General features: G+C 40.3%; 1 protein-coding gene across 1 annotated transcript in view; it reads left to right on the forward strand.

Moving 5' to 3' along the window:
- The window catches only part of TMEM255B (transmembrane protein 255B), a 68,340-nt gene that overhangs the window by 7,655 nt on the left and 39,307 nt on the right, over nt 1-21,378 (forward strand). Inside the window, exon 3 of the mRNA XM_036406530.2 lies at nt 3,645-3,707. Coding sequence (XP_036262423.1) covers nt 3,645-3,707 — 63 coding nt within the window. The remainder of the gene's footprint in view (nt 1-3,644; nt 3,708-21,378) is intronic.

Consider the following 21,378-nt stretch of genomic DNA (forward strand, 5'->3'; position numbering starts at 1 on the left):
TACTTAGGTGTGTGGCTCCACTACTGCCAGAGTATGTTGTAAGGTACCATAATTTCTTGCTCTCGTTGGAATGAAATGCCCAGGGAAGAGGGATATGGATCTTCTAATACTGTGCATACACCATTAATAATTTGTGAGTTAGAACTGTTCCTCCTAAACAAGTCCTCTTACATCTTAGTGTTATGTTGAGAGCAGGACTCTCAGAAAGATAATTTTAGGATAATGATCTATAAGGACTGGTGTTTTAAAAATAGAGCAAAAAGCAGTTCCAGGAATAAGACCTCAACAGAATGATTTTCTCTTTTGTTAACCTAAAATAGATAGATTAATACTGATAAAGGTCTCTTCTTTCAAAATTTGACATAAAATCTTTTGTAAGACCACATTATCTGCATTCATCCCTAGAAAGAAGTTTCATTTTTAAACTGCTGTTTTTAATAAGTAATAAACCCATGTGTACAAAACAGGTTATTTCAGCATTTAGTTTCTTGTAGGAATAATGCAGTGTCTACTCACTCATCTGAAAAACATCACCTGCTAAAATATTTTTTGAAAATCTTGTTTTCATTATTAAACAGATAGAAAAGCAAGAATTTATTAGAATGCTTTGAAAACAAAACCTTTTATTAATAATTTTCCTTTGTAATTGCCAATGTAAATGTCATCAAGATATTAAATATCACAAACGTTTAGGAAGAATTAAAAGTGCTGTGCAAATCTTACATGGTGTCTTGCCAAAAGCCTGGTCAGAAGTGTGTGACAGCCCTGTTATGTTTCTGCCTCAATGCCTGAAGTGACTGACCCCAGTGCAGCATTGGCAGAGCAACTGTTGCAGAATTGTAAAGTGGTTTGGGATGGCAGGGACTTTAAAGGTTATCTCAGCTCCTCTGCCATGGAGAGGGACATCTTCCACTAGACCAGGTTCTCAAAGTCCCATGCAACCTGGCCTTGTACACTTCCAGGGATGGGGCACTCACAGCTTCTGTGGGCAACCTCTTCCAGTCCCACCGCCTTCACAGTAAGGAATTTCTTCCTAATATCTAATCTAAACCCACCTTCTTTCAGTTTGAAGGCATTACCTCTTGTCCTGTGTCTTCAAGTTTTCTTGTAAGGCACCTCTAGGAATTGGAAGGCAGTAATTGGGTCTCCTCAGAGCTTTCTCTTCTTCAGGCTGAACAACCCAAACTCTCTCATCCTGCCCTCATAGGAGAGGTGCTCCAGCCCTCTGATTGTCTTTGTGGCCCTGCTCATCCTCACTCCTGCATGTCCATGTCCTTGCCATGCTGGGAGCCCCACTGAAGGCAGCACTCCAGGTGGGATCCCAGCAGAGCAGAGGGGCAGAATCCCCTCTCACCATCACCTTCCTCAGAATGTTCTGAATAGCCCTCAAAAGGTGCTTCTCTTCTCTGCTGACAGTAGAGGGAGCTTAGAAAACCAGCATAGCCCTGATCCCAGACTCTCAGATACCTAAACCAGGAGAGTGAATTTGTCACTACATATTTAACTGCTGGGCTCAGAGAAAAGCAAGAATATGAGACAACGTTATAAGAATAAGACAGTATTAATTTAAATTTAAAATAAGGTCTAGTTCTCATAGACTTCAGTAGTAAAATATTAATTTCACAGCTGGTAGATGAGGTGAAACCTCCACTGACCTTAGGTAAGCAATTTTGGTCTTAAAAACTATGCAGAATTAACCCTGCCTTGAAGACACCTATGAAGATGAGTAACACTATCCACTGGCAGAGATGTACTTGTTTCTAGAAGTATTTACAAAACAGGTCTTCAGGGTTAGATCCATAATACATTTTGGCTTCTGCCAAGTTCCCTCTGGCTTCAAGAAGAGTTAAGTGCCTTAATTTCCCTGCATATGTGGTCACTTGTAATTTGTTTTGAAAAAAATCTTTTTTCTAAATACATCTTTATAGTGCTAGGTATTACCATACTTATGCATCCAAAGTAATTGAACACAAAATATTTCTGTGTGAGATGAGTTAATATAGTGTTACTCTTTGGAAGGTGTCTGCATTTAGTATATTAGTGCTTGAGCATCTGTTTGGACTGCATTTTTGGAATGATCTGCAAAGACAGAGTCAGAACTGCTTCTGCCTCATTTCCTTACAAATATTGTTTATACTTAAATATTTAATGTCACTTCTCTGTGACTACTTACTGTGTTATTTTGTTTGCTATTTCTATACTCTTTCAACAGCGTCCCCAGCACCATACTGACCTGGACTCCCAGAGCTCCCAAATAGCCTGTTGTCTAAAAAGACAAAAAAATAGCTCCTATGACCCTAAAACAATCTCAGTAGTGCTGTGGCTTTCATCATGATCTCTGTGATTCTGCTCCTTCTGATTTAATTGTTATTGTTCTGTGTTTGGTCATTCTTTTTGTTCGCATGGATATTACTCATTCTGTGTTCCCTGCATCAGCCATAAATGAGGCTTTATGGATTGTTCCTGTTGGAATGAAAAATGGGGCTTGGAACCAGATGTCATTTTGATGTAGTTATCTTAATTTGCAAAGTTGCTGTCCCCTGAACAGCGTGTCCTTGCTCACCGTTCCAAGTGTCTCTACTATTTAGCTGTCAGCATGGATGCACTTGCCCACTCTTCCAAAGTCTCTGCTTTTAGTCCTTGTGCCTCCCTTTCACATAAATTTCCCAAAGCACTCAAGAGCAAATCTCCTTTCTGCACAGTGGCTTTCCTGAAAGCGAGTGACGGATTCCTCTGGTGATACCGAGCGGGTAAAGTGCTTGCAGGGGATTTGCTTTCTGCTGTGAGCAGCTGTGCAGAACAGCGAGGAATTTACGGGCATTGCCTAAGCCCTTGGCTGGGACATGTAGTCCTTAAAAACTTCATTTGTGCTTGGAGGAGAGGCTCTGCGCTCGGTTCAGAGGCCTCATTACAGAGAGAGGCTGGACCTGGGAATGCAAGGAGTTTCTACTGCTCCAAACCTTCACAGGCCCATCACAAGGAGGAGGCTTTTCCTACCATCCCAATGTTGAAGCAACACTGGAACATTAAGGCTGGCTTACTTCAGTGTCCCTTCCTCCTCCTCTCTCTCTCTCCCCTGTGGCTGTACTGGTCCTTTTAGCAGCTGACTGTACTGGTCTTTTCAACATTGTAGCAAGGATTTTTTTGGGTAGTGCGATAGTGTCTAATCGTTAAAATCAAGTAGGTGTAACTCTAAGAGTTTGAACTTTGGGGAACACATTAATTTTTTGAGAAAAACTGTCTGTGCTTGCCTCAAGCTTTGCAATTTTCAAAAATTATGATGTGTGGACTAAATGTAAGTGGTTTTTTTCTCCTACTTTACTTAGTTTTTTGCTTTACACTGTGTAAAACTATACATGACAATTGTAACAGTAGTCAGGTTATAGATGCATGTCTATACAGACTTCTGTTTACTGCATGACAAATTTTGCACTGAACTATGAAAGAGCCAGAACTATGCAGTCCTGGCCATTTCCCATTACATGATACGATTTATGTCCAACAGTAACTTCCACCTTTTCCCTTGACCCACCCCATTTAGCCCATCTGTGTGGTGCATTAGCTCAGATATCACTGTGTGTGTTGGTATGTTGTCCAGATAAACTGACCTCATGCATTTCTGTTGGTTTTGTTCTTTGCCTTAGCTTGGCTTTGGATCTTTCCTAGGGATTGTTGGCATCTACCTGGTAGAAAACAGAAGACAAATAGTAAGTAGCATTAATTTTAATGTTTAATTAGATTTTAATTTAATTTTTCTCTTTTTTTTATTAGATTGTATTAAATATGAAAAGCAGAGATTTCCAGTTGACTTAAAACTGCTTTGTCTGCCTCAAAATGTTAGTCATTTGTTTCACCACTTCTGAGAAGCTTTAGAGAAGCATGAATGGGCCAGTAAGTTCCTTTGTACAAGCAAAACAAAAGCAGCTTACTTTGTTTTACTGAATTTACTTTCCTGCTGGTTTAGTGAGTTGAATTTATTGAGGGCAGAATCACTGAAGTGCCAGAGCTTGGCCAGGACAATGTAACTGGGAAAAGGAGGGGAAGAGAGCAAAATAGCAGTTTAGTTTATTTAGCAGTTTAGTTATTATTTAGCTCAAAATAGTTTGAGCAGCAACAAGCTACATGAACAGCTCCACCCTAGCAGATGATCTCATCCTGTCCAAGAAGTTTGTCAGGAACACTTTCCTGAAACAATATTTGTTAAATAGAAGGAAAAAAAATCTAGAGTTCTTGCTGTTAAGATTGCCTGGCTATGTCAGACAGGATCTGAGATACTGTGTGATTTGTTTGTAGATTTAGCTTGGCTTCCCAAATATTTTGCTTTTATTTATGTGAGGAAGTCATAGAAAGTCTTTGGGGCATCTGGGTGAAGGAGGGTGTAAGAAGGAGGAAGGAATTGTAGAAATTCTGAACAATTTCCTTTCTCTCTTTGCAAAAAGTGACAATCTTGGTTGAATAACAGCATGTCCAATGGGCACCTCACAGTAGACTGATTATAGCCAAGCATCATGAAATATGATTAATTTCATAATGCAGAGCTTTCTGTGGTAAAAATCAAGAGTGGTGTTAAGCTCAGAGGAGCAACTGATGGATTTAGCTTGCATTTTACTAATAAATAACTACTTTACTTACAAATAGTCATAATATCACTCCTTCATAGTATATCACTCTTTTTTTGCATTACCTGTAAGTGTGAGTATTTGCAGGAATTCTCTTGCTTTTAACTTCTTTTTCTAGCTGGGTTTCACAAAGAAATAAGACTTATAAAGCTGTGATATTTGTCTCTTCTTTTTCTGTTCCCTCTTCCATTTTATGAACATGTTGTCCATGTTTCAAGCAAATTCAGGAGGGAGGTAGAGACTTCAAAGGTGTGCAATTTCATCAAGTTTAATGAAAATTCACAGGTGGGTAGAGGAGAGAATTATGATTTAGTTCCCCTACAGTGGTAAAGGCTGCAATGTCAGCTCACCACTATTTAAAAGTAGAGAATCCAAATGGGACATGACCTGTGAGACAAAAATCTGCGGTAGGACAGGTGTCATTGATTTTGCTGCTAACAAAACAGCTTAATTAAGAACTAATGCTCCTGGTTTCTACATCAGAGACCAGGATGAACAGCAGGTTCCAAGTTGCAGGCTCAGTGCTGGGCAGATGAAAATAGCTTTATCTTCCACAGCATTCATACTACCTTACTAACAGGCATAACATTTTAGACTTGTTTGATTTTTCACTTTTCTTCTAATCTGCCTCGCGGTTTTCTATGCTTCTGTCCTTAGCAAAAGTAAAATGTCTGAAAAGCCATAAGGTAGGTAAGCAGCAGTGAAAGTATGTATTCCTTGATATGTTGTGTCATTTACACAAGGACTGTGGAGACATAAATGTCCAGTATGCTTGGGATTAGTGCCTGCTTGCGTTTCCCAGCATGGAACAAGGAAAACTGCTTTCTGCTTATAACATTTACAGATGACTTGGCTGTTGGAAGATTGGGTTTCTGGGGAGCAGACTAAGAGAATAACTAGAAAGTTTAATTATGCATCATGCCTTGAGAACCACCCACAGTGGGTGTTTTAACACTGTCTTTGCTGAGGCTGAGCTGATGGTTTTAAAAGTTGTGGAAATAAGATTGAAAGGATTTACAATGGAAGGCAGTAGTTATTACCTGGGACATAACTGAGAATATTTGATTGGAAAGGTTTAGGGCAGCTTTAACAAATTTGCAACCATCAGTAAGATTATAAAGATTGAAAGTAAGCACAGAAATGTAGAATAAATGTTATATACCTATACCTAAAAACTATGTTCATTGCAGCAGGACAAAAGGGAGTGGAAAGGAAAAGAAATTGCTTACTCAGTTCATTCTATTTTAACTATACTATCTTTGAGCAGTTACTGCAGTATAATTTGAATTTAACCCAGTGTAGCTCTGACAGTTATCTGGCCCCTGTAATGACTCAGTAATTCATTTTTTATTTGTTATTTAAATTGAAAATGAATGCAAAGTCAGTTGCACTCGGGAAAAAAGTCTATTTTAAATTGACCATTCTACTTAAATCTATTTCTCTTTTTGTCTTGAAGGTCTATTTCACTGTGACCTGTCCATTTTAAGTCCAGGTTCTTTCATGGTTGATGAAATGCTAAATGCAACATAAAATATATGATGATTAGCAGAACCAGTACAGCAAAATCCCAGCATTCAGTAACTGATGAGCGTGGAGTTTAAAAAGAACAAAAGCACAGTTAGGCAGAGTGGACACTGGTTTGTTCTTAAAACATGACATTAATGATGTTGCACTTCTCTGACCTCCTTCTTGGCATCCCAGAGCCCGCAGTGGGAGTTCAATGTGCTGACCAAGGTATAACCCTTAATTCAAAGGAACTGCTGCTTGAAGAAGCAGGCTCTGCCTCATTGACTAGCATGATTTCACTTCAGCTCTTAGCATTTGTGCTTGGTTCTGATATGCAAAGCCTGGCACCAGCAGAACAAAATTTCCTTTTGCTAAAGATTTGCACTGATTTGGGATGCTTCTAACTGGCAAACAGAAGGCATTTCAGGCATAATGTGTCACTGTTCCTTTTTGCCTCTCTTGCACTCTGCAAAGCAGGTTATGGATTGAAGGGCAGTGTATAGCTGGATGTTGTTTCATTCCAAAGGCACACTTAGTCCAGCCAGATGGGTGAAAAACATGATACTGCCCAAATCAAATGGATTTGATTGTAAGATGTGAAGTGTTCTTGCTTGTTTGCTTGCTTGCCATCTCCTCACATTACAGTACAAAGTATTTCCAGTTAGGAAGTGAGATGCTGAAATTACATACAGGAGTGGGGAAGGCTGGGTATGCAGGGGGCTCCTGGCAATAGAGTTGAGCTGAGAGCAGTGAGTAATGCTGAGGGAGAGCTGTAAGAGGTTTCTCCTCAGAAAATTCATATTTTCTGAGGAGGTGGCACGAGCTTGCACCCAGAAATGAATCACTCCCTGAATGTGCAATGTCGATGTGACACCATGCGTGCAGTTTTAGCTAAGCCTATGCACAAACCGAGCAATGGCTCACAGCTTCCACTCACACTTCTCTCCAGTGCCAGCCTCACCCAGCCATAGTGTTTGCAAGGCTGAAAATGAGCACCCTGAAGCTGTGGTGCCTACAAGAGCCATGGGGAGGTTCAAGAGAAGCATAATAGAGCTGCCAGGGTTTGAATGTTTGCAGGATCACAGTGCTGCCTGCAAGAGCCCTCACTAGGGCTGTGGGAGCTACAGTGAGAGCAGCACAGCTGTGGCAGAGAGCAGGCAGGAAGGGCATGGGAGGAGGTACAGGAGAAAAAAGGACACAGGGAGGATGGGGAGGGGTCATTGGAGCAGGAGTGACCCCTCATGAGATGGTGAGTAATCACAAATCTTGGTAATTAGGGTGGAAGCAGCTGTGTGAAGCAGGTCTGACACCCATAGTCATCCACTGCTGAGGCTTCCTCATGTATTCTTCATGCTAAAACATTTGATTTTCTCACTGACATGTTTAGGGTATACTCAGATATAAATCTAGTGCTCAGCCTGGTCCTTGACTTGTTTAGAGAAATGGAGGCAAAGCTTCCAACAAAGAGAATTTGAAAACATGAGGAAGGTACAAACATGGAGCTCTGCACACAGACAGAAAAGGCAAAGCTATTTATTCAGGCTTCTCAAGGGATGCTAAGTTTAGGTCCCTTAATATGCTTGCTTCCCAACCTCTGTCAACAAGAGTTAGATTTCGAATGAAGTGTTGAAAAGACGCTATAGCTGAAGTTGGAGAAACAAAAAGCAATAATTTTCTCTTCTGTTTTCAGTTGATAGACTTCCCCTACAATGCAAGCATCCCTGTCCTGCATTGACGTTGTGTGAGGCAGGATTTTAATATCATCTCTGATTATTTTCTTAACCCCGGACTTTACCTCTGTTTCAGTAGAGAGGATTTTTTGAAGCAGGTACATGTGTGAGCCAGCCTTCAGAAGAGGCAAACCTCTTTCACTTTTTTTCAAAACCAATATATCTTATAAATTATGCCTATCAGAAAATGCCCACTGGGCATTTTATGTAAAGGTGATGGTTATTAATATATACACCCCCCCAAAAATACTCTATATATACACCTAATTAGCTCTGTTCAAACATGTTCTGTTTCATTTGCTGTTTGCAAATCAAATATTCTGAAGAATTTAGCTTTAGTGCAGATTTTGATCGAAGATACTAATTACTGATTGATTTCATATCACATATGAGGCTAATTAAAGCAGCTTGTTTTAATAAAGAAAGACCACTGAAATTCTGCAGATCCCCTGAGACTATCTTTGATGTTTCTGTGCAAATAAATGGAAGAAGCCTTTCCTATTGCAGGGGAAATGCAGAACATGTAAAGGTAATCTTTGTAATTACCAAGGTATTATTTCTCTCCTAAACTCAGGTTTCTGACAAAGTTAACAGCACTTCTTTCTTTCAGTGTTGATTTTCTGTATGCTCATATTTCACACAGTTCAGAGAAAAACAATTAATACTGAGGTAAAAACATTAAGAATGGAAGAAATTAATAATTATCCTTCTCTTGTTTAGCACCTTTGAAATTATTGAAATGGAAAAGACCTACTGATGCCTTTTCAGGCATAAATGTGTGCTAGGTTTTGTGGTGTGATCTAACTGCACATTTCAGAAACAGACAGGATTTATATAAAGATAATCAGACTAGGTTAACACTGACACTTGAATGAGCTCGAGTGGCTCCTCTTTATGAATCTGCATTTTTTCAAAATATAACAGCATCTTATTAGCTGTTAACTTCAAGTAGCTTATTCTTTGAGAATGTCTTCCTGCTCTCATGACTAGCTCTTCAAGACTGTGATGAGGTGCTCTTCAGAGGCATCTTGTTCTCTCCTTAGGTTCTGGAAGAGACCTTGAAGGGTGGTTTACACTACATTCTGGAATTGTACTTAGCTAAAGTGTGGTAAGAAAAATCTTGTGTTAAGTGACAATTATATTTCTCTTCTATAATATTGAGGCTATTACAGAAGATATCATACTATAATTCTGTCTTATTTCTAGTTGAGAGCAGACCAGCCTAAGTGTAGATGGCCCATAAGCATGGTGAAGTCTTGGACATTAGCTGCCTTATTTTGCAGGAATCAGCTTTGAGGCTCCTTTTAACCCTTTTTGGAAGGGATTTGGGATGTGGTCTATCCATGGTAGGTCTGGGAAGTCTGTGTTATTCCCTGTAATGCAGGAAAATATTCCACAAAAACAGGAGTAGAAGTGAGATGAATAACTGGAAGTGTTTTGAAGGCTAAGTTATTTCACCTGCAGAGGAGGAGGATAGGTGAAATATTGGTGGGTATGAAAGCACCTTCCAAAATGAAGACAAGTAAAATTAAAAGAAGAAAGTTCTGTGGGCAAGTAAAATGTAAAGAAGTGGAAAAGTTGTTTCTAATAGTATAATATTATGAGAGATATTTTTCTATTATTAGTGTTACACAGTCCATGAATAAAGAATAAGTAAAATACTTTGGATTTCTTTATGCAATTCTTTGACCTTGTGCAGGTAATGTGAGTATTTCCAATTTATAATAAATGTAAATACCCACTGACACAAAGAGCTCTTTTCTCTTCCCTCCTTTGCTCCTTCCTCTATCTTGCTGACTCCTTCTGCTCCTCTTCCCTGCCCTGGCTAAAAATACTCTCCATTGGTTAAGTGAGTAAAAAGGTTCAGTGCCAAGTGAGCATCAGACATAGCACAAGTCAACTGGTGGGGCTGCATGGGTAAGGGTGGAGAGGAATCTGTGGAAGGAGGGAACAAGACTTGTCCCTTTTTGCCAGGAATAATCTGTTATATCAACTCACTGTGGTGTGAAACCATCAGCTAAGTGTTGTCAGTGAGCTAAATGCCTGAAGATAGATAGCATAAATTTCCCAACAGTGCTGGAGAATTTTGAAGTTGAAAGACTCAAAAATAGATGATTTCACTGTGTGAATTTCCAAAGGAAGTGTGGGAGGTGTTTCAGCTCTTCCCTGATCTAGTTCCTTATGGATTGGCATTTCATATTACATGTCTACACGTGTATGCTTTCAGATTTTACCAGCACAGATTCATCAGCTAGACATGCAAATATTTATTTACATGTAAATATTTTAATATAGAAATCTATTATGAAATTATAACCATATAATACATAACCTGCAATATATGCTCACACATGTACATGTATGTATTTACAGCTGACATGTCCTGGCAAATACCTGTAATAATGACAAAGAAGTCTATGCCATTGTGCCACTGACCTTATGTCTTTATTTTACAAAGTGCTTTTTACACTCTTCATAGATGTGTATTCCAGGTTGTTTCAGCTGGCAAAGCTGTAATGGGTAGCACAGTCAGGTCTGTAGCAATCTTTGTGCTCCATCATCAGGGCTGTGTCTGGCATAGCCAGAGGTGCCACCAAGTACCTCCACCTGCAGCCCAGAACTGTAGTTCTTCCCTCCCACACAGCCCTCTGCTGGTCCACTGGTTGTACCAGTCTCAGGTTTTACCCACCTCAGGTTTCTCACCTCATTGGAAGAAAGAAATGGAATGTTGGTTACAAAGGGAGAAATTTTGAAAGAGATTCTTTGGTTTCTATTTGGAGAGCTTCCTTGGCAACCAGAATTACTTTAGTTTGCTTCTGGAAGCTGAAACTCAATAGAAACAGAAAGAAGATGCATACCTGTATGAATGAAAATGCCTTTCCACCACCAGAGCTTATTTCCAATACTGAAGTCTTTAAAGGCTTCAAAAGGAAGTCACCATTCTTTTGAGTCAGAGACTCTAGCCACAAAGTCAGTTTAAGTTCTCTATCTTATTAAATGGCAGTCTTCTGGGATGTGATTCCTTTCAGATCTTGCTTGGGAACAGCACATGGGATTAAGGGCATAATAGGGCACTTTTTAACTGCCAGTTGGTTTTCTTGTGCTGTTCATGCAATGAAAGTGTTTCTGTCACACAGTTGAAAACAAAAGTAAACTTTATGACCCATGAAATGTGTTTGTGGAACAATAAAGATGTCAATTACTCTTCCTAGCAGGCAGGAGCATGCGATAGAAAGTGTCAGTAAGGAATCTAATTTCTGGTGTGTGCATGGTGAAGAAGGTGAGGTGGGCTGTGCCCGGTGGAAAGGACAGTTTCTGGCAGTTTCTGAACCTCTTGTGGAAGAATTAGCTCAAGCTAAATAGCTGAACATCCCTGATGGACAGGTACAATCTTCCAGACCCTGCAGGTAGAATTTCACCACCAAAAAACCTTGTAATTCATGCATTTCTATAAAGAGTGTGTGTACATGCAATTACTGTATAGGGAGAGAGGATTTGTCAAAACAGAGACTTTGGTGTAAAAACAGTTCTTGCTGCTGAGACAGTCAGCTCTGACAGTCTTGATCTATGTAAATTCTACCATTTTTTACCAGGAAGCATAAAATTTTATGACACATAGTATGCTATATATTTTTGGGTTATTGTTCTCATACCACTCAGAACAGCTGTTTAAGTGATGAAATGACCTTGTTCCAGCTTAAGCAATAAAAGAGCATCCATAAAAAGAAGTATGTGATGAATTCCTATGATGTCAGCACTGTTGATCAGTGAATCTAAATTTGTTTCACTTTTGTTCCCTTTCCTTTAATGCTGTGTTTAGCTTTTTCTTTTAGAGTGAATTTGATGTCCTTAAATGTGTAATAATTTTTAACTGTTCTTATCTAAGTGCTTTTGTTAATGTTTGCAAAGGGGAATTCTTACTAATTTGAAGTGCTTACTGGACTAAGACTTGATTAAGCTGGTTCCAAAACCATTAGCATTTCTCTAGCTGTGAATCCAGATGAATTTTTTTCTCTTTTCTCTGTAAGGCTGGCCAGAGAATGGCATTATCTGGAAAAGCACGCTAGATTGAACTGCCCTGAGGAGCCTTAGTGCTGCCCTACATAACAATAGGAATCTGAAACAGAGGAAAGGGGGCTGATCACACACCTGATTTAATGGGATGGAAGAAAAGTAGAGCAGATATTTTAAAAAAAATCTCTCTAAAAGGAGTGAAAACACAGGAGCAGAGCGTATGCAGTGCACCTCCTTGAAATAAGAAGGTCAGCCAGTAGGGGGGTTGGATGAATTCAAACTTGGGACTAAATACAGCAGTGCTGTTTGAATGAGTTGAGTAAAGCTGAGATGTGCTGCTGCTAGAAGGAAATCAGGAACTGCAGTAATGCTTACCAGGATGATCTAGGGTTCCTAGATGTTGGAAAGGCTTAAAAGAGCACTATAGATAATAAAGCTAACCCTGTACCAGGAAAAAAAATTCTTTTTTTTGGTTTGCTTCTGTTTCTTGTCTTAGAAAATGTAAAGCAAGTACAGTTCTGTCTCTCTTTTTTTTTTAAATTGTTTTAATAATATTTTTTGGAGTACAGTGAAGACTCAGATTCTACCAAAATCCCAGGAGACTTGATAGTGCACCATCAGTGGTGGCATTTTTAACTGAATCAAGACAAGCATTTTACTCATCAGTGAATGAATTATCTTGAATTTAATATGTGTTCATTTACACATAAATCATATTCATTCTGTGATTGCAATGTAATGGTGACTCCAGTTTCAAATTCTTAAGTGCACAGAAACTGCTTGATACAGGTTTTTTATTCTGTAGATTGGTCATTCCAGTAAAGATTGGCTTTGCTAAAACAATTTGAAATAATTTCCTAGCTATTCTAAGTCTGGTTTTGTAGCTGATATTAGATTATGAGAGAAGAAAGAATGTATTAATCAGCTAACCTTTCCCAGTAATTTTGTTTCATGTTTCGTAATGGCTATTGATTTAATTCCTACCAATCCTTCATTGCTTGAAGATAAAAATATGGGAAAATTTGTCTTTATTTCATATAATGTTTTTCACTGAAACTGTGTCTTCATGTGTTCTTCAAGTTAGGAAAAAAAGACAAGATAAATAACAGAAAGCGTAAAGCAAATGCCTTGGCACAAGTTAAAGATTAATGCTCAAGACAACATTTCTAGAGGGTGGAAACAACAGAGAGACCCAGATCAGGGAACTATTGGAACTAGCATACAAGGTTTTATTTTGACAGTACAATGTTAAGGCAAAATGTTTCCATGCTACTTTTCTAGAGACAGTTTTGACCTATGGGCTTTCATGCCCCAAAGGGAAATAGCAAGCAAAGTTGGCTGGGTGACCCTTCCTGTCCTGGGTGAGCCCTCCTGCCCTGGGTGAGCCCTCCTGCCATGGGACCCAGCACAGCCATCACACAACCTCAGGCCTGTGCCAGTGTGCTCAGATGCTCAATTCCCCCATCTCCATAACAAGCTGCCACAGCAAGTGGCACAAAGAAAGGTCCCAGCAACTTGAGCAGTCTGTTCATCTGATCACTAAAGTAGTCCCTGTCCTAAAGGTGTCTGTGTGTGCCTTTAGGAGCTGGAGTAAGCAGGCTAAGGACCTGTGCTCCCTTTTGTCACAGACATATTTTATGGAAAATCCTTTCATTAGGATCTTTTCTCCTGAGAAGCTGAGAAGCTTCAGCTTCTCCATGTTTTGCTGCTTTGGAATGTGATTTGGAGAATTGTTTACCCGGCATGTGAAGTTGTTTTTACTTGATGACCAATGACAGCCACCTGTGTCAAGGCTGTGAGCAGTTACAAGATTTTATTATCATTCCTTTCCTTTCTTACCCGTGCTATGAAAGGGATGAAATCTGATGAAATCCTTTCTTCTATTCTTTTAGTATAGTTTAGTTGAGGCAGAGGGGAAATTTTCCAAGGTAGAAATCCATTTTGATTTAAGTAGAATGTACATTTTTGAGTTAAGTCTGTAGCTTGCTGTTTAGTCTGACTGCCTGTTCTCTTGAAGGGCCTGTGCTCAGAGGGGCTGCTTCAGCCGAAAGACAAGAGATAAGGGGGGAGAGGGGGGGCAGACAGAGCAGGGCAACCTGACCCAGGAGTTCCTTCTGAAGAATTAGTAGCAAGTGTCACCAAAATCAGTAGAATGAATATGTATGAACCTAGAATGCATATGTATTTGAGAGGGAGATAAAAAGAGATCTAGAGTTCCCAGAGGTAGGCATGTCATTTTAAGAGAATGATTCCCACGTGTCCAGCGCTGTAATAAACATACCGGCTTTACAACTTTCACAAAAGTTGTAGAGTTTTGTTTATCTCCGCAAAACATAGTATATAATTTTATTTTAATATAATATATATAAAAATAAATCAACCTTCTGAAACATGGAGTCAAGATTCTCATCTCTTCCCTCGTCCTGGGACCCCTGCGAACACCACCACATTTGGTGACCCTGAGTGAGGAACATTTTCCTACACCCTTTCTTTTCTTACTCAACTGTGCTGCATAAACCTGCTTGGGCTGGGGGAGAGCCAGGACTGCTCAGTCACCCTGCTGCACATTTCCCATCCTTGGATACTTCTGCAGTCCCTTGCCATTGTGTGTAGCCTAAATGATGAATTATCTACAAAAGCTGAGCAGCAGTACCACTGGAAGAGAAAAAGAGAAAGCAATGTGCCTACTTTTTTACGTGCCTATGTCTGATAAAAATTAACTGTGACTACCTAAGGTATAACAAAAGATGTTGCAAATCCTGCCTCTCACAATTTTGCCCTTCAGGATGTGGGGCAAGGAAAAAAAAAAAGATAAATTTTCCAAATGAAAATGCCACTTTGATTTTGAAAGTGGATTTTGATCTTGTTTTTTCTCTTTGGCATAATAATTTATACCTCTCATGTGGTTTCTGTATTCTTTCCCCTTTGTTTATCTAATTAATTCGACCTTTTTATGCATGTGAGGTTGCTTAAATGTCTCATGGGACTTTTCTCCTGCCTGTGTTACACCAACTGGCCTTTTCATGTTGCTATTTTTCCTAATTATCCCTGACACAATACTGGGAAACAGCAGACTTCTTCACAGGCAGTAAAACAAAAGTCTCCAAGTCTCCTTGACCACAAACAACAAAATAACCCCAGTCCTTATGATTTATTCATTACAGCTAAAACTTAGCTTTTACTTTGATAATCCCTAGGACTGTAAATTACATGGAACAGGTGAAACAATCTATTAGTTGCTGTCAGCACTTCTGCCTCCTTCCCTTCTTTCATGGCGACATGGTGTCACCTTTTCATTTGCACTGAATCTAGTGCTCATCTCTCTCTGCAGTCTTCTGATTTAACTCATTTGAGGGAATAAGTAGTTTCTGTCTGTGGAGTGAATTTCACTGGCTTCCTGTGTGTTTGGGTGGGCAGGGATGAAGGGATGCAGCCCTTTGGGACAGAGAGCAGGAGAAAGGGCTGGACAGCAGGGAACCAAAGGATTGGAGAAAAAGATGCCCTTTGAGTTGGCAGTGAGCAAGCAATCACACAGGCTCAAGTCTATACCCTGAGGTGCTATTTACAACAGAGAGAGGGAAGGAAATCTGAATTGAAGATCTTTGGTTTTGCTGATAATATTGAACAATATGACTGGACTTGCTGAATTCAGCAGTGATAGTACTGTGAAAAGGCCATAGGTTTCTAACTTGGTCACTTGATCTAAGGATGAGACTTAATCTAAACATATGACAACACAATCATGGAATCACAGGATGGGTTAGGTTAGGAAGGACCTTAAAAAGATGACCTAGTTCCAGCCCCCCTGCCATGGACAGGCATACCTTCTGCTAGGCCAAGTTGCTCAAACCCCATCCAGCCTGGCCTTGGACAGTTCCAGGGATGTGACATCCACAGGTTTTCTGGGCAACCTATTCCAGTGCCTCACCACCTTCACAGTAAGGCATTTCTTCCTAATACCCAATCTAAATCTTCCCTTTTTCAGTTTGAAGCCATTCCCCCTTGTCCTCTCACTACATGGCCCATATAAAAGTCTCCAGATTTTTTGTAGGGTTCCTTTAGGAACTAGAATACATAGTTTGGGCAGTCATGAAAGTCTTTCACCATTATGAATTCTTGTGATTGTAACCAGTGCACAGCTATGACTGGAGTTGGCATTAATGAATAATGAACATGATGTGATCCCATCTCCTGTGGTGTGACAACCCTCCAGCAGAGCCTCAATTACAGCCATGCCATTATTTAAGAACCAGCCTATGGAAAGAATATGTTGTCAGGCCATAAATTGTGGAGCATATTACCTGGTTAGTGAGAAACCTCCTAATTATCTCAGTTGTGAAAACTGTAGGAGTCTTGCTTGTGCTTCATTTTCATCACAGCAGCAAAACATCCATCCTAAGGGCAGGAAAAAGAATTGGCTGTTGTGTGAGAAGGGCATTCCAAATTAGAGAAAATTAATTCACGATTAAAGTAGTTATATACAGGCCCATTTCACAAGACACGCAGTGCTTAGTTGACAGCAGCATCTGAAATACAATGCATTGCAATGAGTTTAATTGTCTTAATTTTGCAGGCTATTAATCTATAGACCTGCTGAGGTACCATGGTAACAGATGCAGCTCCTGAGATTGGTTGTTCCAGCTCCCTGGTTGCACCAGGGTGAAAAATCATTCTCTGTTTTGGATTTGTGATATGAGTTTTTGTAAACTTCTACTCTTACATCATCATCATCATCCCCATTGAAAAAGTGCAGCAGATTTATTTAAGACTACAATTCTGATCTTAGGGACATGGGGAAATCCAACCAGTAAAAAGGACCACAGAATTAAACTGTAATTTGAGAAATATAATGTTAGGGGCAGGCTAAACAAACTGCCCCATGCATTTATTTTCCAAATACTTGAACCTGTGTAGGAATAAAAAAGGACTTTACAAACCTGTGGCATAACATTTACACCCCCTTTTGCAAAGACTTGACTTCCTAGAGCAAAAAATATTGAGTGGCAGTGGTTGTCAATTTAAATCAGTCAGGATAATTCTGATTTCTTCTCTGCCTGGAAAAGAATCCCAGGGAGGCTTGATGAACAGCTCAGTGCTTGGAGACATTGGAGGCTGTGCAATGCAGAAGTAGCCATTTAGTGTGAGGAAAGTTAGATGTAATGCAACTTGCATCCAGTACCGAGGTGATTTTGAAAACAAAAATCCATGCATTTTTCAGTCTCAAATCTACTTGGTCTAGATCAAGAGAATGAAGCATCCCATGCAGCATCTGGTGCTAGAAATGACTGTCATTACCTGAGAAATTGTGCTCTTTGGTAGAGGCTAAATTAGAATCATAAGGAAACCAGGGATGTGCCAGAATTGAGAGTCTAGCTAGCTTCCAGAAGTATTCCACAGGGCTGTTGGAAACAGCCAGAGAGGTGCCAGCCTGTAGCCAGCCTGTGCTTCTGCTGAGGAGCAACGTGGTTTTCTGTGGGTCTGCTGGCAAACGTTGGCTGCAGGTCTCTGTGTCACACCAGGGATGTGGCACCATCGGTGTGTCATTCAGCACAGAGAGTGCCTGGGGACCTGAGGTGCGTGTTTGTGTGCAGTGTGCACATGAGAGTGTGCCTGTGGCTGGGCTGGCCTCATCAAACTCAAAATCCACTTGGGTCTGCTCTCTGGCCAACTCTTATGGGAATCCTTGTGGGATACGCAGCTCCCAACTCCCTGTGCCAGGTGCATTTCTGGCAGCTGAACAAGAGTCTGTGACCAGCATCTCTGGCCACTGTGTGTCCCCTGTTGCCTTCACTAGTCTCACTTGTGCAGGAGGGTGATAGTGCAGGCAGTTGGTGTTGTATGCCTGCTGAAGGACAGGAGGTTCTCCAAGACAGCTGAATTCTGAAAGAAAATGCAAGTCTTTTCTGAAAGAAGGCAGCATGCAAGAATTTAGCAGTCCAGCCTTTCACTAGTTTTACTTTTTAGAGCATTTTCATAGTTCTGTGACACAGCTGAAGATAGATTACAGCTCTTTAGTTAAAACTGTGTACAAAACTCCCTCATTCCATGTGCTGTTTTGTTCTCCCTTTTGCTAAAACCTCTCTGTTAAACAACTGCCTTTTGAGTTTGATTGTTAGGCCCACACAGTACAGTTTTCAGTGTTAAATAGCTGGTTTTATGGCTCCCTTGTAAATAATCAGATTATTGTATTCTATACAAGAGCCAGGAGTAAACATGTTCTGATGACAACAGCTGTAGAGAAGCCTGGCTGCACATCAATGGAATAGCAAGAGCAAAACTGTTTCTTGAATAACTGTTCAAATATATTGCTATAAATAATGAATAGCTGTCCTGACAAAACATAATGCTGTTGAAAATGGAGATAAGATGATGTGATGGATCAGTATTTATTTTCTTTAAAGTGTTATTTCTTATACCTGTCAGCAAACATTCTCTGTCTTTAAATGAGCTGCATTTCTTCTCTTTCTAGACAGTCCTAAGCTTGTGAACTCACTGCTCCACCAATCACCTACTACTCTGGAAAATTAGCTTTTGAATTTACAACAGCTCTTCATTTGGTTGTCCTGGCAATTTTCTGAAATAATTAATTTTGTACTTGGTTTTTTATGTTTTTCACATTCTTAATAAGCAGTGAGAGATTTGAGAGAGAATATAAATCTATAATTTTATTTTAAGGAATTTTTTAGTGGTGTCTAAACAGTCCTAAGCTTGTGAACTCACTGCTCCACCAATCACCTACTACTCTGGAAAATTAGCTTTTGAATTTACAACAGCTCTTCATTTGGTTGTCCTGGCAATTTTCTGAAATAATTAATTTTGTACTTGGTTTTTTATGTTTTTCACATTCTTAATAAGCAGTGAGAGATTTGAGAGAGAATATAAATCTATAATTTTATTTTAAGGAATTTTTTAGTGGTGCTCTTGTACTGTCACTTCTTTTGTTCAAATGTAGTTTCAGTCATAAAAAGCTCTCAGTGTCATGTTCTGCCACTTTGGCATCATGATAAATATTACTTCAGTCAAGAAATGAAATTGATTCTAAAGGGACTGCTCACTGAAGTAGTTGCTAGTAATTATGGATAAGAACAGCAGGCTCTGGCTGTAGACCTTTGATTTGCACACAATTCCTTGGAAGCATAGATGATCTCAAACATGACTGAGGAGTGCAAATCTCCTCAGCTTTTTTCTGTAGCTCCTTTCTATACTGTGATTTATTGCACCTTTTTTTGTGGTCTCCTAAGGCTATATGGTGAAACTGAAAGGCCAGCACACACATTAGGTGATTTAAGCTATCTCAATGAGTGGAAAATGTTGGTTTGGGGATTGTAGATCATCAATAAATTGTTCATGTGTGAAATGAAAAGCCACCTTGAGGTCAGCTTCCGGTAAATTCATCTTGAGCTCAGGCAATTTGGAAACACCTGGCTTAGCCCAGTAATTATTTGATTGACTACTATGACTTGAAAAACAAGATAGAGGTATCAGACAATAATGGCTTAATCAGAACTTTTAAACACTGCTGCTTTTTCAAATAAAGAGACCAGGATCTACAGCAAACGCAGCTGCCACAGGGCAGCACAGCCCTCTACCCTGCAGTGATAGGAATCCACAGCCTTCTCAATCTGATGAATTGCATGCCAAGATCTTTAGACAACCAGATTCATGGGACATGACCTTCCACCCTGGAGAGCCACGGGATGGCAGAGATTGAAGAGTGATGCAGCCAACAGTGTTTTCCTAGGGTTTCAGCAAGAGGGAGCTGGCTGCAGGGGGAATGCAGCAAGCTCCCAAGATCAGCCAGTACCATCTACCTCAGCCACATTTGTGTGTGCCCCTTTCTCCCCATGCTGAGGATTCCAATTCCACAGCAATCCCTATGGCAGTGCTGGTTCATCTCTGATTGCATGAGACATGACCTAAGGGGAGATTAAAGGAGTGTGTCAGAAAGCATTGTGATTCTTCTGCTTTTAAGCTGTACTTTTTGTGAATTCTCCAAGAGCTCTTACCTCCACGTGGGTGATACTGCTTTGATCTGTGCATCCAAGCTGTGGGCTTATATGATTGTAGTTTCTTACCTGCCCAATATAAATATTTTTGAGAAAATCAACAATGCTGCATCCCCTGGGAGGATTCACATTGTACTATTCTTAACCTAACACAAGCTAAAGAGTCCGTTTTTCAAGTGAGTTAGTGATGCTTTACAAATTTGTGAAAATGGCATCTAGGTAATGCAGATTTTATATAGGCAAAAGGATATATGAACTGTATGGATACAATTTTTGTAATCTGTATCTAGGCATTTCAGGAATACATGCTGTGAAGGAGCATTTAATAACTAGTAAATAACAAAAAAGTTCCACATTCTTAACTGAATCCCTTTTCCATGTGCCCTATCAAAAATAGAATGCTGTTCTGTCAGTTTTCAAGATGTTTTTTTAATCTGTTGTTGTTATTAACTATAACTTAATACTGTTGTAAATTAAAATCAACATATAGGATGTTTCAAAGGGTTCCTCTTGGGACTTTGCCTGAGAAATGCCAGAGACTTGAGTAGTATGCATTACATTATGTTAAAAAGCACAGCCAGATAGTGCACATTAGGTTCACCTTATACCCTGCAGGAACCCACTCCTTCAAACTCAGGGTGCAGAGTCCTCAACATCACAAAATCCTCTAATCTGGGAGAGGAAGGAGTGTCAGGTTCTCTCCCTCATCTGATGGCACTGGGGCTAGCAAACCCAGGGGAGTGCCTTGCCAAGTGTACAGTTGGCCTTTCAGGGCTTTGTCTCACCTGGCTCACAGCACTGCACCCTTCAGATGTGACCTCAGAAGAAGCCAGTGTCACCTCAGAAGTGTGTGCCAGCAGCGCACTGACTGGTCCCTGGTGGAGATGCATTCCACATTCTTTTCAAGTCCTGTTGCTCTCTCCAGAGTGAATTGGGCAAGAGCTCATGGTGTCTGGGGTTGTTCTAGCCCTGCAGTTGCTGTCAGAGCTGCAGCACAGAGAGCAGGGGGCTCAGCATGCCCAACCTCCACAGCCTTTTCCCCCAAGCCCACCATACCACCACTGCTTGTGCCAGAGCTGTGCTCCAGCAGTGCACCATGTGCAGTCCTGTTGAGAGAGAATTAATAGTGCTTAATGAATGAAGCAGTTTGGGTGGTGGAAGGAGGTCTGAAGCTATGGCTAGTAGGTTGATGAAGACATTGTGCTGTCTGTGCTGCAGCTGGGACACTCACTGAGCTCTGCTGTGCTCTGCTCTGTCCACTCAGACTGAGGGCCAGGTTGGAAACTCCAACAAGGGTGGGGGCCAAGGCAGCACACCCCAGCCCTTCCACTGGTACCAGTCCTCTGAATCTCTGATTTTGTTGTGGCCTAAGCTATTTGGGATGATTAAAGATTTCTGATCATTCACAGGCTAGTTATTAACTTACTACAGATGCCTTTATCTATTGATGTGAAATACCATGTAGTAAAGCTCCAAAGATTTATGTAAGCCAACAGGAAGATT

The sequence above is a fragment of the Molothrus ater genome, chromosome 2 (genome assembly GCF_012460135.2).
Source record: "Molothrus ater isolate BHLD 08-10-18 breed brown headed cowbird chromosome 2, BPBGC_Mater_1.1, whole genome shotgun sequence".
Taxonomy (NCBI): domain Eukaryota; kingdom Metazoa; phylum Chordata; class Aves; order Passeriformes; family Icteridae; genus Molothrus; species Molothrus ater.